The sequence below is a fragment of the Camelus bactrianus genome, chromosome 10 (genome assembly GCF_048773025.1).
Source record: "Camelus bactrianus isolate YW-2024 breed Bactrian camel chromosome 10, ASM4877302v1, whole genome shotgun sequence".
NCBI classification, from domain to species: Eukaryota; Metazoa; Chordata; class Mammalia; order Artiodactyla; family Camelidae; genus Camelus; species Camelus bactrianus.
The window spans coordinates 45,755,203-45,776,669 of NC_133548.1; the positions used below are offsets into that span (position 1 = coordinate 45,755,203).

Genomic DNA, 21,467 nt, shown 5'->3' on the forward strand with positions numbered 1-21,467 from the left:
AAGAACTTATAGTTAATGAAGAAGATATCTCTAGAAATTATGCGTATCTCTAGAAGTTGATGCATTGGGTGTTAGCTCAAGTATGAAATATTTATTCTTAAAATGATTAGTCTAAACCAGTAATGGCAAATCCAATCCCTTTATCAATGGTGTGTTTAGAAATAGTCATAAACTAATTCTGGCATTCAGTTCCAAAAGGAAGGCTTCACTACCCTTGTTGAGAGAAGTTTTTTAGCTCCTAAAAGGCTGTGGAGAAATTAAAACCTATAGATTTGGGCCATTAAAACAATCAACTATGGATCCTGCCTTTCTACTGGGTTTATTGTTATATGAAATAATAACATTCATTATACTGAAGTAAATTCATACTGTGACTTTCTTTTATTTGCAAAGTGAAGCATCCTAACCAGTATGATAATTATAGACATGTTTAAGACAATTATTATATAATATTAAAATCAATTGTCACAAATAATTTTCCAATTTTTATTCCATTTTGCACAATAAATTAATAAGTTAATTGGATTGGAAAGATGTGCTCTACTCACTGACTCACTATTTTTAGAATTCAGTCATTTACTTGCATCTTCTCAATACAGTAACTATTTTTTCAGCCTTTTTCTGTACAATTTCTTTTTTGGCATGAAACTTACACTAATACATAAATTAAACATCAACTTTCTTATATTATACTATGACTAATAATAAGAGCATGAGTTGTTTCATTCTTTGATTTATTCAGCAGACATTTCTTGAGTAGCTTGTGAGTCACATTGTGAGTCACTTAATAGATAAGTAAGTGACATCAAATTCCTTATAGTCTGGAAGGACAGAGGAAGATAGGCAGTCATTGCAAGTTATTATAATACTAAGCTGTAAGTGAGAGAACTATGAATAAATACAGTAAACAAAGAAGAGTAAGTACCTCTCTACTTTCAATGGTGTGAGGAAAATCGACCTAGAATTGCTGATATGTAGAAATTCACTCCCATGTGGACCAATGTTATTCTTTTCCTAAAATAAGATTTTATTTGAATGTTAGATTTGAAAAAATTAAAATGCAAATGCCAGAAAATTGTTGTGACATAAGTCTTTAGTGGATGGGGAATGGAGGGAAAGGCAATAAGTCTTATAAAGCAGGTTTGTCTGTATTGCAGAGTTTATTAGGGAATAGGCATATCTCTATGAAATGAAGACCAAGAAGGAAGTTAAGCGTAATAGGAAAACTGAAGTTGGGAGAGATGTCTGGCATGGAGAATGTAGCAAAAGTACAAATATATGCTGGTCACTGGAAATACTAAGTAAGACAGTAGCATTAAAGACAGAAATGAAAATACTTAAGAGATATTTATGAAATAAAATCAGCTGGTCTGGAAGACTGAATGTGTCTGGTGATATAGGTACTTCAGAGTTATAGTTATCACATAGTTGATGCAAGAAATTAAGATATAGAAAGTCAAGAAGACCAACATGATTAAAATTAAGAGAATATAAAGGAGGTGACAAAAGACTGTGGAGATATATTTTCTCACATTACATGTGGAGAAAGAGAAGAATAAATTATGTAATTAATCATTTCCAAATTATAAGTTTCTATTTTAAAGACTAAGAATGCTAAACATAAATATGTAAATATAAATATAATTTGTGATAGACTTAGGAAAAATGAACATTTTTCCAGTTTCCTTTAAGTAAGAACTTCAAGATAATCACAATGATTTTATAAAATCTCAATAAATTTGTTGTGCTTTAATATTTTGTGTGTGTATATATATATATATATATATATATTATATTTGACACTTTTACTTTAGTTGTGTCACTTCAACTTCAGGGTATTTTATGGGATGTTAAAATAAAAACTCATAAACATCTCTAATAAAAACTCTGTTGGCAAGGGTTTGAATAAATAACAAAACGTGGTAACACAAATAAGAATGATAATATTAATGGCTAATAATTATTTTATGTGTTACTATAAACAACATTTAGGACACTATACTGATTGCTTTAGAAAAATTATATAATTAAGTCTTAATGCTTAACTTTAAAATAAAACTATATTTATAAAATAAGGAAATTGAGGATCATTGAACATATATTAAAGACAGAATTAGGACCAAACTTAAAATTCTGTTTAACTGTTGAGATCATATGAGCAAAGACAGGACAAAGGAAGCAACAATTAGGAAATCAGTCTAAAAATAAGGTAGAAAACAAATAGAACTAAGAAGGTAAAAGTAAGCAACCTTTTAGGCTGTAAGTGGTTTCTTTATTTACATTTATGTCATAGTTTGTTCTATGAAACCTAAATATACTTGTGACAAACTCTACACAAAAATTCTTAGTGAAGCTTTTTTCCTTACTTGCATTGCATGTACAAAATCAGTACTTAATCTATGACACAGTTTTGGATGTTAAAAATATTTATGATGAAATCACAAAATATATTATAGTCCTCATAATGGAATGAAAATGACTGATTTCTGAATACTGGGGAAAAAGGAAACAAAAGGAGCGATAAGAGGGGTTGCAAAGTAAAGAGAGAGAAACAGAGTCAAATGGACACAAAAAGGGAGTGAGAATCATCAGAAAAATCCACAGGAATGCTATAGGGTAGCTAGTGCACAAAAAAAAATGTGTTACATTCTCTAAATTCTACTTCATATCTACTTATACTAGTGATCAAAAAACACATATGAAGACTGTGATGGGCCATCACTTACCATATGAATTGGATAACAAAGCTTAGATTTTTACTCCCTGAACTCACTAAAATAGTTACAGAAGGGAGCCAACATATGTAAAGATTTCTTTAATCACATTTAAATGTACATAATATAACAAGGTGTTTTTATGCTCAAAATTCGCATCTCATACATTTTAGGTGTGATTCCTTTTCAATCCCTTATTTTGGTAATAGTATGTTCTTCACACGATCATAGATCTGCTTGGTTCTGACTCCATATATGACAGGATTGAGCATTGGTGGCACTACGACATAAAGATTGGCCAAAAGTATGTGAATATAGCGGGGGACATTTCGGCCAAAACGATGTGTCATGAAGGAAAAGAGGGCTGGTGTGTAGAAGGCAAGGATTACACAAACATGGGAACCACATGTGCTAAGAGACTTGTGTCGGGCTTCACTGGAAGGAAGACGAAAAACAGCACGGAGTATCTGAAGATAAGAAATGGCAATGGCTATGATGTCAAACACCAGGATTGAAATAGCACCTAAGCCATAGATGATATTGATCTTGATGCTGGCACAAGACAGACGAGCAAGACCCATGTGTTCACAGTAGGTATGGGGGATGACTTGCTTCCCACAGAAGGGCAGTCGCAAAATGAGAACTACAAATGGAATAACAGAAATAAATGATCTCATTAACACACCAAGACCGATCACAGAAACAACCTTGTTGGTGAAGATGGTGCTATATCGGAGTGGGTTGCAGATGGCCACATAGCGGTCATAAGCCATTGCCAAGAGGACTGCGGATTCCATACCAGTGAAGTTGTGAATGAAAAACATCTGGGTGAGGCAAGCTTCAAAGATGATCTCCCTGAGACCAAACCAGAAGATCCCGAGCATCTTAGGGATGGTAGCTGTGGAGAGACCCAAATCAATGGTAGCCAACATGGCCAGGAAGTAGAACATAGGCTGGTGTAGGCTGCGCTCAGCCTGGATCACAAGCAGGATGGTGAAGTTCCCTAGGAGTGCAATCACATACACAGCACAAAAGGGAAAGCTAATCCAGATGTGGAGTGTTTCCAGTCCTGGGATTCCCAGCAACAAGAAGAAAGAGGGATGAAACTGGATATCATTGAGAATGGACATCCTGCTTGGTAATACATAAGTCTATGTTCCTTACATAAATCTGTTCACCAGTCTTCAGGCTACCAGGTAAAGCCCTGCAATGTTTTAAACCTAAGGAAAAATAAGAACACCTTAGAATTGTGTTCATTCTCTTCCTCAGTTAATTTACACAATTAGAAATTTAGTACATAAAGAGGAATGTGAAAAAGTGAATTCTCAATGAGAAAGCTTTGGAAGAAGTTACACAGTAGATTGTATTTTAAAATTCTGTAGAACATATTCATCTTCTTAGCACCTTTCTGTTTTAATTTGCAATTGTTTCATCACTAGTATTATGCTAAGATTTTGCTTAAGTGCTTGCTTTATGAATTATCTTCTCTTATCATCACCAACGTAATGTATTTTCAATTTTGTCATAAACAGGGCTTTGTCAGTCTCTATAGTTATGTCTATTGTTCCATTTGATTAGATGGTAACACACAGTTACTAATACATAAGATTTGTAATAAGGGTTCATGAACACCATAATCATTAAAATGTAATTTAAATTATTAAAAATAAATCTAAAGGATTAAAATCAACCCAGTTGTTAATATTTATTCATTATTATTACAAGATAAGAAGTAAATGTAGTTATAACAGCAGCATCAACTATGATTTATTAAGGTACTGAACCTGTGAAAATATCCTTAGTTTTTATAAACACATATAAAAGAACATTTTAACCCTATGTTTACATATGGATCTGAACCTCAAATAGTTGAATGCTTATAGTTACAGAGCTATAGAAAGAAAATAGAGGAGAAAATAGTAAATTGAAATGGAAAGAGAATGGAAATAAGGAGAAGATAATTCATGCCTCACTCATGTCGTACATACACAGTTCCCTCTCCTCCAAACACATTCACACAAACACCTAATCTCTTTTAAACTCACATCCATCTGAATATGAGATGTCAGTATCTTCATTATAAATCTAAGGCAATCATAATTGTAACAGTTTAGGATACATAGCAAATATGTTGAAGAAAAGACTAGATAGAAAGCAAGCTAAATCTATCATTTTCAAAATTACCTAAACTGTTCTTACATATTTTCTTGTATTTTACTCTGGCAATTGTTACATGAGTATTTTCAAAGAATTTGATCAGTCATTACTTGTATTTGTTTTGTAGGAAAAAGTGGTTTTCCATCATTTTGTATTATTGGAAGATGCCAGGAGAATAATGATAATTATGATCACAGTTTTACTAAGACAATCAGGTATTATCTATACATCCATATATGGGAAGCAAAGCCAAAAAGAGGGTGGAGCCCTTGATAAAACGGCAATAGAAGGAGCAGAAAAGTATGTTTGAGGAAATGGGAAACTTCTAGGAGGAAATAGTAAACATTTGAAAAGAAGAGAAGCTAAAAATAATAGATACAGTTTGTAAGAGATACTCTGTGAACATTCTTTGAGAATAGTCTTTCTTCCAGAATGTTCTGGCCTCATAATGTTCTGGCCTTTTTAGAGTATCCACTCTTAAAAGGTGTTTTATAGACAACACAAAGAGTGAAATTAGGATTCAATTATAGAAGCAAAATTTTCTGTGATTTATTAACATAAGTGCTAATTGCAGATCCTTTTATTAAGTAATTTTTTATATTCCTAAATAACATCTCTGAGGATTAGGAATGTCGTCAGTAGTCTCAGGAAGTTATAAAAATAATGTTTTCCTTTTTCATTGTACCTATATTCAGTAGATCCTCAGTAAATAAGAAAATTACATTAGCTAATAGGTAGAAAGCTCATCATTAAATTGAAAAATAAGCCAAATTTCTGGTTTGTTGTTAGAGGGAGAGATGGTATTATATTTTGTGTTTAAAAATTATCTCTCGACTCAGATAATTATGTCCTACAATGGGGCCTCAGTAGTTGGTTCAGTAGAGAGTCAGTGATATGATACCCAAGCAGAAAGACTTGTAAGACATACACAGAACAAGGAAATTTTGTACTTCTCTGTCTTAATGTCATTACCATTCAGTGAATTGACTAGATCAAAAATCAAATTGTAACTATGTATGGTGATTATGGATGTTAACTAGACTTATTGTGGTGATCAGTTCACAATATGTACATTATGTTGTCCACTTGAAAGTAACATAACATTATATGTAAATTATATCTAAATTTTTAAAAATAGTTTTATAAAGAAAAAAGAAAGAAAAAATCTGAATAGCAGCCTCCCCCTATACACACACATTAAAAAAAAAACAAATTTTATTTTTCCAGCATCTTTAAAAGCAGTGCATTTGTCTCCATCATAATGGGACTAGTTCAAGTCATCATGTTTTCTTGGATTTATTTACAACATAGAACTTTACTATACTTAAAGGCATGAGCTCTGCAGTCAGACTAATTATGTTGAAAGCAAGCTTCATGACATATTCACTCTGTAATCAAAGAAAAGTAAATAACAAGCATTTTTCCTCTATAAAACAGATAATAAAGATAAAAATCCTAAATATCTTGCTAGTTTTAAACAGATTCTTTAAAAAAATACTTTGAACCATTTGAACATTTGAACCTATTCCAAAGATACTGTTATCTATCGTTCTTTAGAGATCAGGAGAGTGATTTTTCTAAAATGCACACAAGATGGATTCAGGCTGAAATCCAAATATTTATACTAGGATCATGTGGTCCTTTCTAAATGTGGTCTTATTTATTCTCTTAAGTTTCAGTCTAGTCTTCTTTCCCCCAGACTTACCCGATGTCTCTTTCCTTTCTCTTTCATTCCTCTTCCTTCCCTTTGTCCATCATTGTGTCCTATGGGTGCACTATGAAATGGGGGAAGGGAAGGCTCACCAGACTGAGCACCAGGATGAAATCCTGTCTCTGTTTTGTCTCTACCTGCTCTGTCTTTATGAGGGCATTGCTCTTTGCCTGGGCAGAGCTTTCAATGGAAAATACCCCAGGGCCAATTTTTTGAAGGACAAAAGTTCTCTGAGGATTCTAGTGCTAACCTCGCTCTGAGTCAAAAGGAAAGAGCCATTAGGGAGCCCTGGCTTCTGAGAAAAAGGCGGCCAAAAAAAAAAAAAAAAAAAAAAAAAAAAATGAGGTTTAGGTTTGGAAGATGACAGAATAGGAGGTCTTTGTACTCTTCCCTGGTGGAAGCACCCATTTAGCAACTGGAAATGGATGAAAATACCTTTATGAGAGTTCCAGAATCTAGATGCAAGGTTACAGGACCCTGGTGGAGCACAGAATAAGAAAAGAGATTAATAAGAATAAGTAGAAAAATTTCATGTCACACACATCAGCCCTTCCCTAGCCTGGCACTGCTCTGCACCAAAAGATTTCCTCAGCCCATGAGTTCTCCCATGGGGGGACAAGAGAGCAAGCCCGCCCTTATACATGCCTGTGTACACATACATATGATATGTATTCACGCACGGTGTCCAATCTTGTTTTTTTAATTGAAGTATAGTAGGTTTACAAAGTTGTGTTAATTTCTGGTGTACAGCATGGTGATTCAGTTATATATATTCGTTTTCATATTCTTTTTTTTTATAGACTATTACAAGGTGTTGACTATAGTTCCCTGTGCTATACAGTAGGACTTTGTTGTTTATCTGTTTTATATATAGTAGTTAGTATCCGCAAATCCTGAAGTTCCAATTTATCCCTCCACCCTACTCTCCCTTTCCCATTTGGTAACCATGAGTTTGTTTTCTATGTCTGTGAGTCAATTTCTGTTTTATAAATACGTTCATTTGTCTCATTTTTTTAGATTCCACTATAAGTGATATTTTATGATATTTTTCTTTCTCTTTCTGGCTTACTTCACTTAGTATGACAATCTTCAGGTCCATTCATGTTGCTGCAAATTGCATTATTTTATTTCTTTTTATGTCTGAGTAGTATTCCATTCTGTATATCTATACATACAGTACAACTTTTTTATCCGGTTATCTGTCAATGGACACTTAGGTTTCTTCCATGTCTTGGCTATTGTAGATAGTGCTGCTATGAACATTGGGGTGCATATGTCTTTTCAAATTAGAGTTTCCTCCAGACTCCAGATATATGCCCCAGAGTGAGATTGCTGGATCATATGGTAAGTCATTTTTAGTATTTTGAGAAAACCCCATACTGTTTTCCATGATGGCTACACCAAACTACACTCCCACCAGCAGTGTAGGTGAGTTCCCTTTTCTCCACACCCTCTCCAGCATTTATTGTTCATGGACTTTTGAATGATGGCCATTCTGATTGGTGTAAGGTGATATCTCATTGTAGTTTTGATTTGAGTTTCTCTGATAATTAGTAGTATTGAGCATTTTTTCATGTGCCATTGATATGTCTTCATTGGAGAATTGCTTGTGTAGGTCTTCTGCCCATTTTTTTGAGTTTTTGTTGTTGCTGTTGAGTTGTATCAGTTGTTTTGTATATGCTGGAGATTAAGCCCTTGTCAGTCTCATCATTTGAAAATATTTTCTCCCATTCCATAGGTTTTCTTTCTTTTTTGCTTATGATTTCTTTTGCTATGCAAAAGCTTATAAGTTTAATTAGGTCTCATTTGCTTATTTTTGCTTTTATTTCTATTGCCTGGCTAGACTACCCTAGGAGAAAATTGCTACAATTTAAATCAGAAAATGTTTTGCCTATGTTTTCTTCTAGGAGATTTATAGTGTCTTGTCTTTAAGCCATTTTGAGTTTATATTTATATATGGTGTGAGGGAGTGTTCTAACTTCATTGATTTACATGCAACTGCCTGACTCCCAACACCACTTGCTGAAGAGGCTGTCTTTTCTCCATTGTATAATTCTGGCCTCTCTATTCTGTTCCATTGATCCATATGTCTGGTTTTGTGCCAATACCACGCTGTTTTGATTACTGTAGCTCTGTAGTTTTGTCTGAAGTCTGGGAAGGTTATTCCTCCAGCTTCATTCTTTTTATTCAGTATTGCTTTGGCAATTCTGGGTCTTTTGTGATTCCATATAAATTTTAGGATTATTTGTTCTAGTTCTGTGAGAAATGTCCTTGGATAATTTGATAGGGATTGCATTAACTCTGTAGATTGCTTTGGATAGTATTGCCTTTATAACAATATTAATTCTTCCAATCCAAGAGCATGGAATATCTTTCTTTCTTTAAATCATCTTTAATTTCTTGATCAAAGTTTTACAGTTCTCCTCATATAAATCTTTCACTTCCTTGGTCAGGTTTATTCCTGTTTTATTTTTTGATACATTTTTAAAGGAATTTTTTTTCACTTTCCTTTTCTGATATTTCATTGTTAGTGTAAAAAGAATGCAACAGATTACTGTATATTAATCTTGTGTCCTGCTACCTTGCTGAATTCTTTTATAAGCTCTAGTAGTTTTGTGTGGAATCTTTGGGTTATGGTATAAAATTTTAAAGTTTAATATGATTTAAGTATTTAAAATCACATGAATATAAAATTATGAAATAAAATTAAACCAAATATTAAGGTGACATTAAAATTGATTTTTTATGTTCTCTCAAATGAAAAATAAAAAGGTACTACTTAAAGCAAAGGGACTAGACACTGTCTTTACTTTTTTATTCATACATATGATATTTTTAACAATGAACAATTCTCTCCCTCATAAAACAAACAAACAAAAAATGAACAATTCTGAGATTCAAGCAGTCCTGCTGAGAATCAGGCTCCAGATAGCTGGGGAAGACTCATCTTTCTTCCATCACCCCTTCCTTGGATTTTCCTGTTATTAAGATATCAGCTCTAAAGTCTTAGAACCTGAATTCTGAACTCAAATCTCTAACTCCCAAATGGTTTCTTTCCCTGACACTATGGAGACCATGCCCACTGAGTGCCCATGGGAGCCTCAGAAATTGCAGAACATGTCTATAACTGAGCTCATCTGGAAAAGCTGTAAGTCATGGAATGTCCCTCAGGCGAGATCCTCATCCCTACAGAAGCCCTGGTGAGATAAGGCAATGCAGTTGCTCTCATTTGTGTCCTGGGCTAGCTGGACCGCAGCCAGATGGAAGGTTTCAGGGCTCTAGTCAGAACAAACAGGCTCTGAAAACAGGCTCATATAAAAAGTTTCTTGGGGCATCTGAGCCCATTTGAGTTTGTGGCCCCTAAATAGACAGCCTCTGTTTTACTGTTATGAGTTGACTCACGCTACAACTTTCCTTGAGAATAAATTTGTGCATGGGCCCCTCTGCTTAGTTCAGTCCCTCAAAGGAAGGCTGATGAAACAAAGGATGGGAGTGCAGAGGCATCAGGCCTATATTCTCAACAAGCCTTAGAAATCGGTGATACATGAGCAATTTTCCACGCTGTTCAAAGTCAACTTAAATGCATTATGTCATTTTACTTTTACGAAGCCCCGTGGAACACTTGCCTCCTAATGGTTAAGGTAAACTTTGTAAAGTTTTACAAAATTACAAACTTTGTAATTACACTTGTGTTCCAATTTCAGCTCCTTGAATTCATAGTAGAATAGCTTTGAGAAACTAAAATGAACATTGTTAGCTTTTTTTCATATCTGTGTTATATGTATGATTACCCCCCTAAAATGTCCCTTATTGATCCAATAGAATAATGCCTGCAATGTAAAAAATACAGTATCTAATAGATGCTTGATTCATCTTAATTTATTTTATGTTTGTAAATAGATTAATAAGGATGTAGAATTTAGCCCAAAGATGTTAGAGGTCATTTATTTTATTTCTCCTCAAAGGCAGACGTGAGTTTCTTTTCCTCCATTCCCTCTTTTTTTTTTCCATCCTGTAATCAGACAAGTTAAAAAATGCTGACAGAATTTAATTTTGTTGCAAACTAATCCCTGGATATATCTTAAATGTTTAGTATTATAAAATAAATACTATAAATAGTATAAAATAGTATTAAAAACTTAATAGTATAAATAGTATAAACTGTCAATGCACTATAGTGTTTGGGGATTAGTATGGACTGTAATCAACTTATAGTGATTCTATTGGCTGCCTTAAATTTGTATAGAAATTATTTACCAGAAAAATAATAATACTCCCTTATCTTCTCCTTTTCTCTTTTTCTTTATTCACTCATTGGGACATCAAACAAATATATGAAAATACATGATCTCTGCCAAGTATGAATTTGTAATATAATAAAGGAGAAAGACGTACAGAAATAAAAATACAATATGATGAGATAGAAGACATGTAAGTGCACATACCATAGGGACTCTGAGGAAACATGTCAATGATGGCTCAAAGCAGCTAGAAAAATAATCTCAGAGGTGCTGATATGTGCATAGAGTCTCAAGTTCTAATTAAGTTGTTGAGGTTTTATGTGTGAAAAAATACCAGGAAGAACAAAGACACAGGGTCACCACTTGCATGAATTGAGTGATAAATTCTCTATGAGAGAGACATGAAGAGATATCTCAAGAGGTTAGAAGAACCTCTTAATATTTTAAAAGGCATGAAAAGCCTCATCTCATTTGTAATTTCTTGGTTTATATTTTTGTGATGAATACCATTGTAACTCTGCATTATTTATTTACTTACTTTAAACTATATAGGTAACATATTAATATATAGAATGCACTGGCACTGTTAAAAAAGTTAAACCATAGTGATACAGCTAAATTACACTGTTTATATTCTTTCCACCTATCCCACATTTTAGACTGTTCCTAAATTGAGTCTATATTTCCTAAGTATATCCTTTAGATTGTTTCCTATGTTTATAAAATTCTTAGTATAGATCTGTTTTATATATATACACATACATATACACTATATATGTTTAATTTTTGCATGTGTATAGTGTTAGTGTCAAATTTCTGTTTCATTTTTCATTTGGATACTTTCTATGTCAGTTTATATACATATATTGTATTCATTCTATGTGCTTCCAAGTACTCAAAAATATAAATATGCCACAGATTTTTTAACTTGATATTACTTTATAGATGCACATTTTCAATGCTTCCATATTTCTCCTATTATAGGCAATTTTACAATGAGAATCACTGTATATACTTCCATGTGTACATGTGAACATTATTCCCTAGGATGACAAAGAGTTAAATTGATTAGCCAAAACTTTTGTTTTATAAGAATGACTACTATACAATTTTTCTCTAAAAGTTGGGTCAACTTTTTCCTACCAGTTATGCATACTAGTTCCTCTTTAACCTAAACTTCACTAATGCTTGTTATCAAAAATCTTGATATTCTATTGGCTAAAAATATGAAGTGTGATTTGTATCATATTCATTTTAATTTTTAATTTCCTGATTGCAGTTAAAGATAATATCTATTTTAAGTGATTGGACATTTGCATTCACTTCAGTGTGAACTTTTTTGTACATACCTATCAACTGATTTTCTACTGGGACAATATATTTAAACTGTTTAAAGGGAAAGGAGAAATAGAAAGAGTAAAACTCCAAGTGAATGAGAAATATGAGAATGATGCTGGAAACACAACTATAGATAAAAGGATTTATTTTCATTTGAGAATAAGAAAAGGATAAAAGACTTTCCAAAGCCAAAGCTCCTTGACTCACATATCCAGCTGTTCTCATGCTCAAAGGAAAATATCCATCTCTAGAGACTTGGAGGGTAAAATAGACAAAGTAAGCAAAATCTTTGACTACAAATCTTCAGCAAAGTAAAAGGCAAAAACATGTATCACTATTGTAAATCGATACTGATACCTAGTCTGCTAAATAAATATTCCAGTCTACTTAAGTGGATGCTGATTTGAGGGCTATTTTTCAGATCAATAAGACTCCATAATCTACAAGTATCTATATTAGAGGGTAGAGCAAAAGGAGTATCTCAGGAAGAGGGCTATTTAATTGTGTTTCTAAGAAGGAAAAGAAAACAAACTGTGTGTTAAGGAAGCAATATACCTTTCAAAATATTGCTCTAAAAGAAGTCTTAAGAAATGGAACAAGTAGAATCAGCAGGTCACAGTATGGGTTGTGGGTAAGGATCGGCCAACATAGGAGAGGTACGCAGAGCAAAGGAAAGCTTATAAAAGAAAGCTCTGATGAAACAGACTGCCTAAAGAGTGAACTTAATCAAAAGCAAGTCATAAAGTCATTTCACTAACTGAATAAATGTGAGAAAGTGAAGGAAGCTCAGAATACAGGTTATAATAATATCGTAATTCTTGCCTGGTAAGGTCCCAAGTAAACACAAATTCAGGGGCCAGTGGAGAGTCACGAGCAAAGCAATGAGCTGTTCATTTGCTGAAACACTATCATCAGGCCCACTGTTACCATCCTAAATGAATTCTTTGTTGGTCTGAATGAACCCCCTAAATGAACCCCCTTCTGATCATTGCACAGTAATCAACATATCCTCCCCAAATTTGGTGTTTAAGTATCAAAGCTGCCCTCTGTAACTTGGCATGTCCTCAAAATATTATAACTAAAATCTAAAAAAAAATCTATCTTCTTTTCAAAACCTTCTATCATCCCTCCCATTTCACTCTAGTTTGTATCTTATAATTGCACTTTTGTTACTAAGGCATCCGAAGAAATGATTCTTAGTTTTCTTCAGCTTTCAACTAATACCTGTTTCTGTTTCTTCTAAATGGAAGATTTTTGATTTTCATGTATTTAAACTCCAGTTTTTAGTATCTACATATTTTCCCTCACTTAGCATCTATAGAACAGCCACACTGAAAATTACAACTCTGAAATATTTCACACTTAGGTGATGAAATTATTTCTGTCTAAATATTTACAGACATTGTTTTTATTCCATGGACTGCAATTCCCTATATTTTGGCTTACTTAGCTTACCAGGGGCTTCAAAATTTATGTTATTATTTGTTTGCTTTAGAGGAAAATTTATGAAAAGAAAACTGAAACATCTAATGCTGATTATGTCAGCATACAATAAAACCGGTGTCCATCCATCAACCTTCATTCTCATTGGCATTCCTGGGTTGGAGGCTGCCCACATCTGGATCTCCATCCCTTTTTGTGTTGTCTACCTTTTGGCCCTACTGGGAAACTGCTCCATTCTCTTTATTGTCAAGACCGACTCCAGCCTCCATGAGCCAGTGTACCTCTTCCTCTGTATGCTGGCTGTGGCTGACCTCACTACAGCTGTGCCCAAACTTCTCAGACTTTTCTGGTTCCATGATGGTGAGATTCGCTTTGAAGCCTGCCTCACTCAAGTGTTCCTGATTCACTCTAGCTCCACCATGGAGTCTGGCTTCTTCCTGGCCATGGCTTTTGACCATTATATAGCCATTTGCAGTCCGTTAAGACATTCAGCTATTCTGACACATTCTTCAGTTGTGGGCATGGGCCTAGCTATTGTACTCCGGGGCACAGCATTTCTCAGTCCTCACCCCTTCCTGCTACAGTGGCTTCCTTACTGCAGGACCAATGTCATTTCCCACACCTATTGTGAGTTCATGGCCCTCATCAAGATTGCCTGTGCTGAGACAAGAATTCGCAAAGCCTATAGCCTCATTGTTGCATTTCTTACAGGAGGAGTGGACTTCATACTGATCACTTGTTCTTATGTCCTTATACTCCACACTGTCTTCCACCTCCCATCCAAGGATGCCCGACTCAAGACCTTGGGTACTTGTGGCTCCCATGTGTGTGTGACCTTGGTGTCTTATACTCCGGCTTTCTTCTCTTTTCTTACCCACAGATTTGGGGACCAGGTGGCACCCCATGTCCACATATTTGTGGCTAATATCTATCTTCTTGTCCCACCCATGGTGAACCCTATCATCTATGGGGTAAGGACCAAGAAAATACGGGACAGGTTTCTTAAATTTTTCAATCTTTCAAAGCCTCTTAACTAAATCCTTTTTAAAAAAATTTTGGGGTATGTAATATCTGAACAAACTTTATGTTATATAACTTTGTGGTTTCTTTATCAAGATCTTTTAATTGTTTGAGGGATAATAAGGTTTTTCTATGGGAAGTAACTCACCCAAAGAAGAGCTATCACATTATCTCATCTCATCTATATTGCAATAATGAAGCAAATATATTACAATGTTAGAGTCTTTTTCAAAATAGTAAAATACTGTTTGAAAAAGATGGAGAATCATATGAGGCTAAAAACAAGAGAAATTTAAAATCAACATGATGTATAATTATATACCTGTGGTTTATTGTATAAGACTTACTACTAGATTTAGAAATTTCCTTTTTTTTTTTTTTTTTTTTTTTTTTTTGCCCCAGTTCTTCCTTCTTGACTAAATGTTCTTCTTTCATGCTTTAACACTTTCTTAGTGAGAGTCTCTTGGTGCTAACTTCTCTGTTATCTGTTCATCTAAAGTTTTCTTCATTTCACCCTCTTCTCGAATGGTACTTTTCTAGCTACACCGTTTCATTCTCCAGTTACTATATTTTGTTAGCCTCTTGAAGTCATAACCCTATAGTCTTCTGGAATCTATTATTACTTTGAAGAGGTTTGCTATTGACCAAATTGTCATTAATTTGTAATCTTTTCACTATGTCATTAAATCCTTTTGCTTTTTTTGATGTTCTGTAGATTCACATGGATAAATCTCATAGGCATTATACTAATTGATAAAAATCAGACACAGAAGACTACATACTGTATGATTCTGTTTAAATGAAACTCTATAGACAGCAAAACTATGGTAGGGTAGTATTCAGGCATCTATGTTTTAAAGTTTTTTCTGCAGTTCATAAACAGCTAAAATTGAGCTGCAACTGTGCAAATTGAGGTACAAAGAAATTAGTTAACCAAAGGAAAAATATTTCAGTCAAGTACTTCACCTCTAAAGCTAAAAATGTAGAGAGAAAAAAATGTGAAGAGAGGTAACATTTGTTAAGCATTGCCTGGTACCAAGCTCATCATTGTGTATTTTATATACATAATCACTTAACCTTTACAATATTTTCTAAAGTTAATTATCATATATACCCATATGATAAATAGCTCAACAAACTCATATTCAATTTGCTAGGATTTAAGTCTGTCTAGCTCTAAAACCATAATTTTCCTCTAATCTTACAATGATTCCATCTATAGGTTTATATTCTTAACCACTACACTTTATTTAGTTACATTACACACTGCTATGTCAACATGACAAGTACTGTGATAGAAGTACAAAATAGGTAATTAACCAAGGCTATAATGTTTAGAAAGTCAAAACACTATTCCATCAGGACATCAGGAACATTAGATAAATAATTAAACAAAGATAATTAAACAAAATTGTGGATTAGGTCAAGTTAGGGGTGTGTGTGTGTGTGTGTGTTTGGGAGAGATGTCTAGTTTTGAGTTAGCCAATTCTGTATCCAACCATCTCACTTCGTAAAGATTATTCCATTCTCTCCATCTGACAATGAACCATTTTGATTATTAATCAAGTTTCAACTTTCCAGAATGATTCTCAATATTTAAAGCTTGAATAATCCTTGAAGTCTCTTAAAAATGCAGATTACTCAGGCCTACTCTGAAACTGTTAGGTTCAAAACTTCTGTGGTGTATCCCATGGATAAAATCTCATTTAAATTTCATAAGTCATCCTGAATATTTATGATTCAGTGGTCGACGGTTCATTCTTTGATAAATACAGTTGTAGGAAGCTGAGAATGGACACATAGATGTCCTTCCATTCAGAAGATACAACACAATTTAAAATTCCTACCAGGGCTTACTTACAGTTTTTAATTAGAATATAGAAAGTTGGAAAGAATATCACTCAAAACTTTGAAAAAATATGCTGGATAATCAAAATTCACCATTTTCTTGACTATGTCAGATAGTTGAAATCAGAGAGCATCCAATTAACACAAAGTCTAAGGAAAAATAGGCAGTTTCAAAGAGAGATGGAACATGATCCCATACTCACCAAGACTGGATGCCAGGTGCCATACAAGCCTGTAAAAAGAATTGACTAAAATTTTTAAACAATTTCTCACAGCAAAGCATGGATCTGTGTAAGAATCGAAAATGCCTGGGAGACATGTGTATATGACACGAGTGGGAATTTACACCCACTCAAGTTTTTCTCACTTGACCTCAACCAGCTACTCATGGAAAGTCTGAGGGCAGGAGTAGAGGCCCGAAAAGGCCTTCATCATGAGATAATCTGGTGGAAGGGAGTAGCAGCCACTGGAGGATGGAACTGCACCTCACCCAAGTTTTCCTCCCTCTAAGGAACAAGGGAGGACCCCACTGCCCCTGAGGGAAAGGAGCAGAAACAAACTCTGTAACCCCAGAACAAAGCAGGTTCATCAGAAGTGTCCTACAGCACTAGGGGAGAGGCAGATCACTGAGAAGTCTCCACCTTCAAGACCCAGGAACATAGCACCTGCCTAAGACAGGCTGAAGGAGAAAAATTAGGAAGATAAATCCTGCTCCCACCACCAGATGAGCTGGGTTCATGTAACAAGTAACTGCGCTCTGCTCCTGAGGGAGTGTCGAGACCATGAAGCGTGGTCTTGTCTGTGGCACAGGAACAAAGGGATGATCTAACGCTGATAGTGGGGTAGATACTAGAAAAGTCTTCTGACTCATCAGCCCTCACCCTGAGTAAGAGGTAAAGTGAGAGGGATATGAATCCTGTGATGCAGTCACCGAGGACATTCAAAGCAACAGCAGGAAGCAATGGATGACCTGATAGTCCTTTAACAATTAAAGAAGTTTAATCTACAATGAGCAATCTTCTAACACACACAGAAAAATTCCAGGCCCCAGTGGCTGCACTGGTGAATTCTACCAAACTTTTAAAGGCTAAATACCAGTTCTTCCACAAATTACCCAAAACATATAAAGAGAGTGAACACTGTCCAAATCATTCAAGAAAAAGTTGGGGCTATATAGTTAGAGTCTATTTCATAAGTAGAATAAATGGATAAATAAGGATGAGTTTGGGGCCACAATAGGGTCCTAGAAAAGCCACAACATAACTGATTGTTTTCAAATTTCAAGTTCAGTGTGTGATGTTAATTAATACAAACTCCCTCTAAGAATTTATGAAATCATATTTTCTATTGCAATAAAAGTAGGATTTTTTTCTAAAGCACATTCTACAAATATGAGTGTCATAGGATGGTCTAAGGAGCAGTCTGAAGCCAATATAATTTTAAAGTTTAAAATAAATATTTGTAATTATAAGCTCTGAGGAGTCTTGCAATAGAAATACAGTTAAAAATGTAGCTTTAATGGCCAAGATTTACAAACATACTTTACCTTGAATCCCTTCTACAAATAATGTCAATAATGTATATAGAAATAGAGAATAATTAGTGATATCACATGGAACTAGAGTTCCATCTTAAACACAAACATATGCACACACACATACATGGGGTGGGGGATAATGCTGGCCTTGTAACATCACTAAGACTTTCAACATTCCATTAGAGTGAAATTCTTCTGTGGTGTGGCAAAAAACACAGAGACAACTGTTTGAAAAAGAATTGTTTCTTTGAAAAGAGGTATCAGCAATCCAGGCTCTGCGAGAACTCATCCAGTAAATGAGAAACACAATTCAGCTTTAAAATTAAAAATAAACTACACACTGACAAAGATGGCCAAGTTTCTTCAGTTCTGTTCATGGAAAATTCCCACCTTCACACGTGACATAGTCACAATGTCAGTTTCATATACTCCAGCATGAACACGGCAAAGCAAGAATAGCATACTTTTTGGCAGGGAGTCCAGGCATATGGGAACTGCTCCAGCATCTACTATTTTGGGACCAGCACTAGTCAGCGTAACTCATTTATTTTTGTTTAAATCAGGATATGAATGGCTTTTTTGTTTGCTTGTGATTTGGGGGGAGGAGATGCAGTTTAGTTTTAAACTGATGATGACTATGGAATGTGATTGACTCAGTCATAATGGAAGCAGAATAGAGTGTTGGTTTTCTTCTACATGAGGAATCTAAATTATTTCCAAACAATGGAAAATTATAAAGCAGTTTTATTTATGCATTTGACATGTGCTTAACTTTCCATTGTGGATTTGAGAAGGAAGTTGACAGGCCTCCCTTAAGATGGGTCTGCATAACTTCCAAATGTCCCTTTTCCATTCTGAAAATAGAGAACTGGTGCCACTCCCTTCTTAAATTTGAGTATTTACAAGAGCTATGTTTTTTTCTTGGAAAATACTTTCAGCATTTTTTCTCTAATCTGTTTAGTTCTGACACCATAGATTACAGGGTTGAGAGCAGGTGGAATAACTACATAGAAATTGGCCAAAAGGATGTGGATGTAGCATGATATATTCTCGCCAGATCTGTGGGTCATGAATGAAAAAAGTTCAGGAGTGTAGAAAGCCAACATGACACACACATGAGAGCCACAGGTGCTGAGGGCTTTGAGCCGAGCATCATGGGAAGGGAGTCGAAAGACAGCACGAAGGATGTGGACGTAAGAGATGACAATGGCTATGATGTCAAACACTAGTATAGAGATGGCACATAAGCCATAGATGATGTTGACCTTGATGCTGGCACAAGACAGGCAGGCAATGCCCATGTGCTCACAATAAGTGTGAGGGATAATTTGGTGTCCACAAAATGGTAACCGTATGATGAGTAGAACAAATGGTATGGCAAAAGACAAAGGTCTTAGGAGGATGACCAATGAAATGATGAATACCACCTTATTTGTCAGCACCAATGTGTAGCGAAGAGGGTTACAGATGGCCACATAGCAATCACAGGCCATGGCCACGAGCACAGCCAACTCCATGCCAGTGCATAGGTAGATGAAGAACATCTGGATGAGGCAGCCCTCAAAGGAGATTTCTCCCATCTTGAACCAGAAGATGCCAAGCATCTTGGGGATGGTGGATGTGGACAGGCCCAGGTCAATAGATGACAGAATGGCCAGGAAGTAGAACATGGGCTGATAAAGGTGATTCTCAGTCTGAATCACAGAAAGGATGCTGATATTTCCAAGGACAGCTGTCAGGTACACAGCAAAGAAAGGAAAACCAATCCAGATATGCAGATGTTCCAGCCCAGGTATCCCCAAAAGGAGGAAAGAGTAGGGATGAAATAGGGTGGCATTAAGTGAGGGCATCCTTCTGGGAGCTTTTCTATAGTGAAATGTATCATAGATCAAGATCCTCTCATTCATAGAATAGTTTTCATCCTTGCTCAGTGCACTCAGAGAAAGTGAAGAAATCAGTGAAACTCCTTCCATATCTACTGCATTGTTGCATCACAGAGGCTGGAAAGTTTATAAAAATTAATAGTAAAATGTAATGACAAGATTTCAATATACTTCATCAAATCCACTCAATGGCATTTAATATTTTACTTCAACAAACATTGACTAGGTATCTACCATATATGCACCAAGTTTTATGCTAAGACTGATGCGAAAGATAAGTTAAAGAAGGTTCTTTTCCTTACAGAATTTAAATTTTTAATGATTAGAACAGTCATACAAATCAGCCATTCAAATTAATAAAATAGTTATCAGGAAAAAGTTTTTCCCTTGTTACTTGGGTACACAAAATTTTTTTCTAGTTATCTTTTATTATTATTTCATAGAAAAATTGGTTGATTCATGACTGTATACTTTAGGTACAAAGTGAGACTACATCTTAAACATGATGACAAATTTATGGTATGTGAATTATATCTCAATAAAGCTGTTTTTCAAAAACTTAAAAAGAAAACACCATGATGACAGCCATTATTATTCTGAATGTACCACATTTCTGAGTGGAACATATGTAATACATTCTTAAAAGGAACCATAAATGTAACAAACAAGAGCTTTCTAAGACAACTTTTGATCTGTGCAGGCCTCTCTCTGTTTAAGCTACCCAAAACCATTTCTCATGTCATAGTTATCTTCTGACTTCTCCTTTCTTGTTGGTACCAATATCAAAAAATAACCTGGCATTGGAGTTTTATTAACGAGGCCACAGAGGACTTCATCTCAGGATAATCTTCTTAATCTGGTCTGCTTAGTATGGACGGTACATATCCCTCTTCATTTCTGTTCTGATGGTAGGCATATGGGGCCTTGCCGTTTAAGTGTCTTCCTGTCAAGAAAAAAACACAGATTCACACACACACAGATTAATGTTCAGGTTTATAAAATACCACAAAATTGTCAGGTAAAATGAGTTAATTTATACCTGTCACTCCTAGAAACCAAATCCACTATTTTTTTAACTATACTAAGTTGTCACCGTTATGTATCACCTTCGTAAGTTGAAGTGCACTGTCATCAAGAGTGCTATCTTTCTCATGCTATATTCTGTCTCTCTATCAATAGACTATAGAGAGATATAGATAAATAGGTTTACATATGCAAAACAAGTTCAAGCTGCATTAGACAGATAAACCATAATAGAACAGTATTTCTGGGCATGAAAGAGTGTGTGTGTGTGTGTGCTGAAAGGGTATATTGCTGCTTGAGTCTTGGACACATTGCTTCAGAAATTATAGAAAGGAGAATATGATCCCAGATACAGGAAGGAGATAACAAATGTGAGTTAAGATGATTAGTCAAAGGCAAATAAATTACTAGATGAAGAGGGATATCAAGAAAAAAAATAAGAACTATGTAGAAAACATCCCTAATTTGAAAGAGGATGGCCATATGCAAGGAGTGGTGTTTAAATTCAGGGAATTTCAGAAGGAGATGAAGTTGAATCCTATAATCAGATTT

General features: G+C 34.8%; 3 protein-coding genes across 3 annotated transcripts; 1 reads left to right on the plus strand and 2 right to left on the minus strand.

Moving 5' to 3' along the window:
• Positions 1–2,908: 2,908 nt before the first annotated feature.
• Positions 2,909–3,850, minus strand: LOC105068544 (olfactory receptor 52E2-like). Its single transcript, XM_010954420.2, has one exon. It carries the CDS (start codon positions 3,842–3,844, stop codon positions 2,909–2,911), a length of 936 nt encoding a protein of 311 aa, XP_010952722.1. The 5' UTR covers positions 3,845–3,850.
• Positions 3,851–13,666: 9,816 nt separating this feature from the next.
• Positions 13,667–14,641, plus strand: LOC123616666 (olfactory receptor 52D1-like). Its single transcript, XM_045516261.2, has one exon. The coding sequence runs from the start codon at positions 13,667–13,669 to the stop codon at positions 14,639–14,641; it is 975 nt and encodes a 324-aa protein (XP_045372217.2).
• A 4,276-nt stretch (positions 14,642–18,917) lies between these two features.
• LOC105068561 (olfactory receptor 52E1-like) lies at positions 18,918–19,859 on the minus strand. The gene has a single exon (XM_010954436.1). It carries the CDS (start codon positions 19,857–19,859, stop codon positions 18,918–18,920), a length of 942 nt encoding a protein of 313 aa, XP_010952738.1.
• Positions 19,860–21,467: the final 1,608 nt, after the last annotated feature.

Bases quoted from the DNA above. Each gene is read 5' to 3' on its own strand.
- LOC105068561 (XM_010954436.1), bottom strand. From the start codon at position 19,859: ATGCCCTCACTTAATGCCACCCTATTTCATCCCTACTCTTTCCTCCTT.
- LOC123616666 (XM_045516261.2), top strand. From the start codon at position 13,667: ATGAAAAGAAAACTGAAACATCTAATGCTGATTATGTCAGCATACAAT.
- LOC105068544 (XM_010954420.2), bottom strand. From the start codon at position 3,844: ATGTCCATTCTCAATGATATCCAGTTTCATCCCTCTTTCTTCTTGTTG.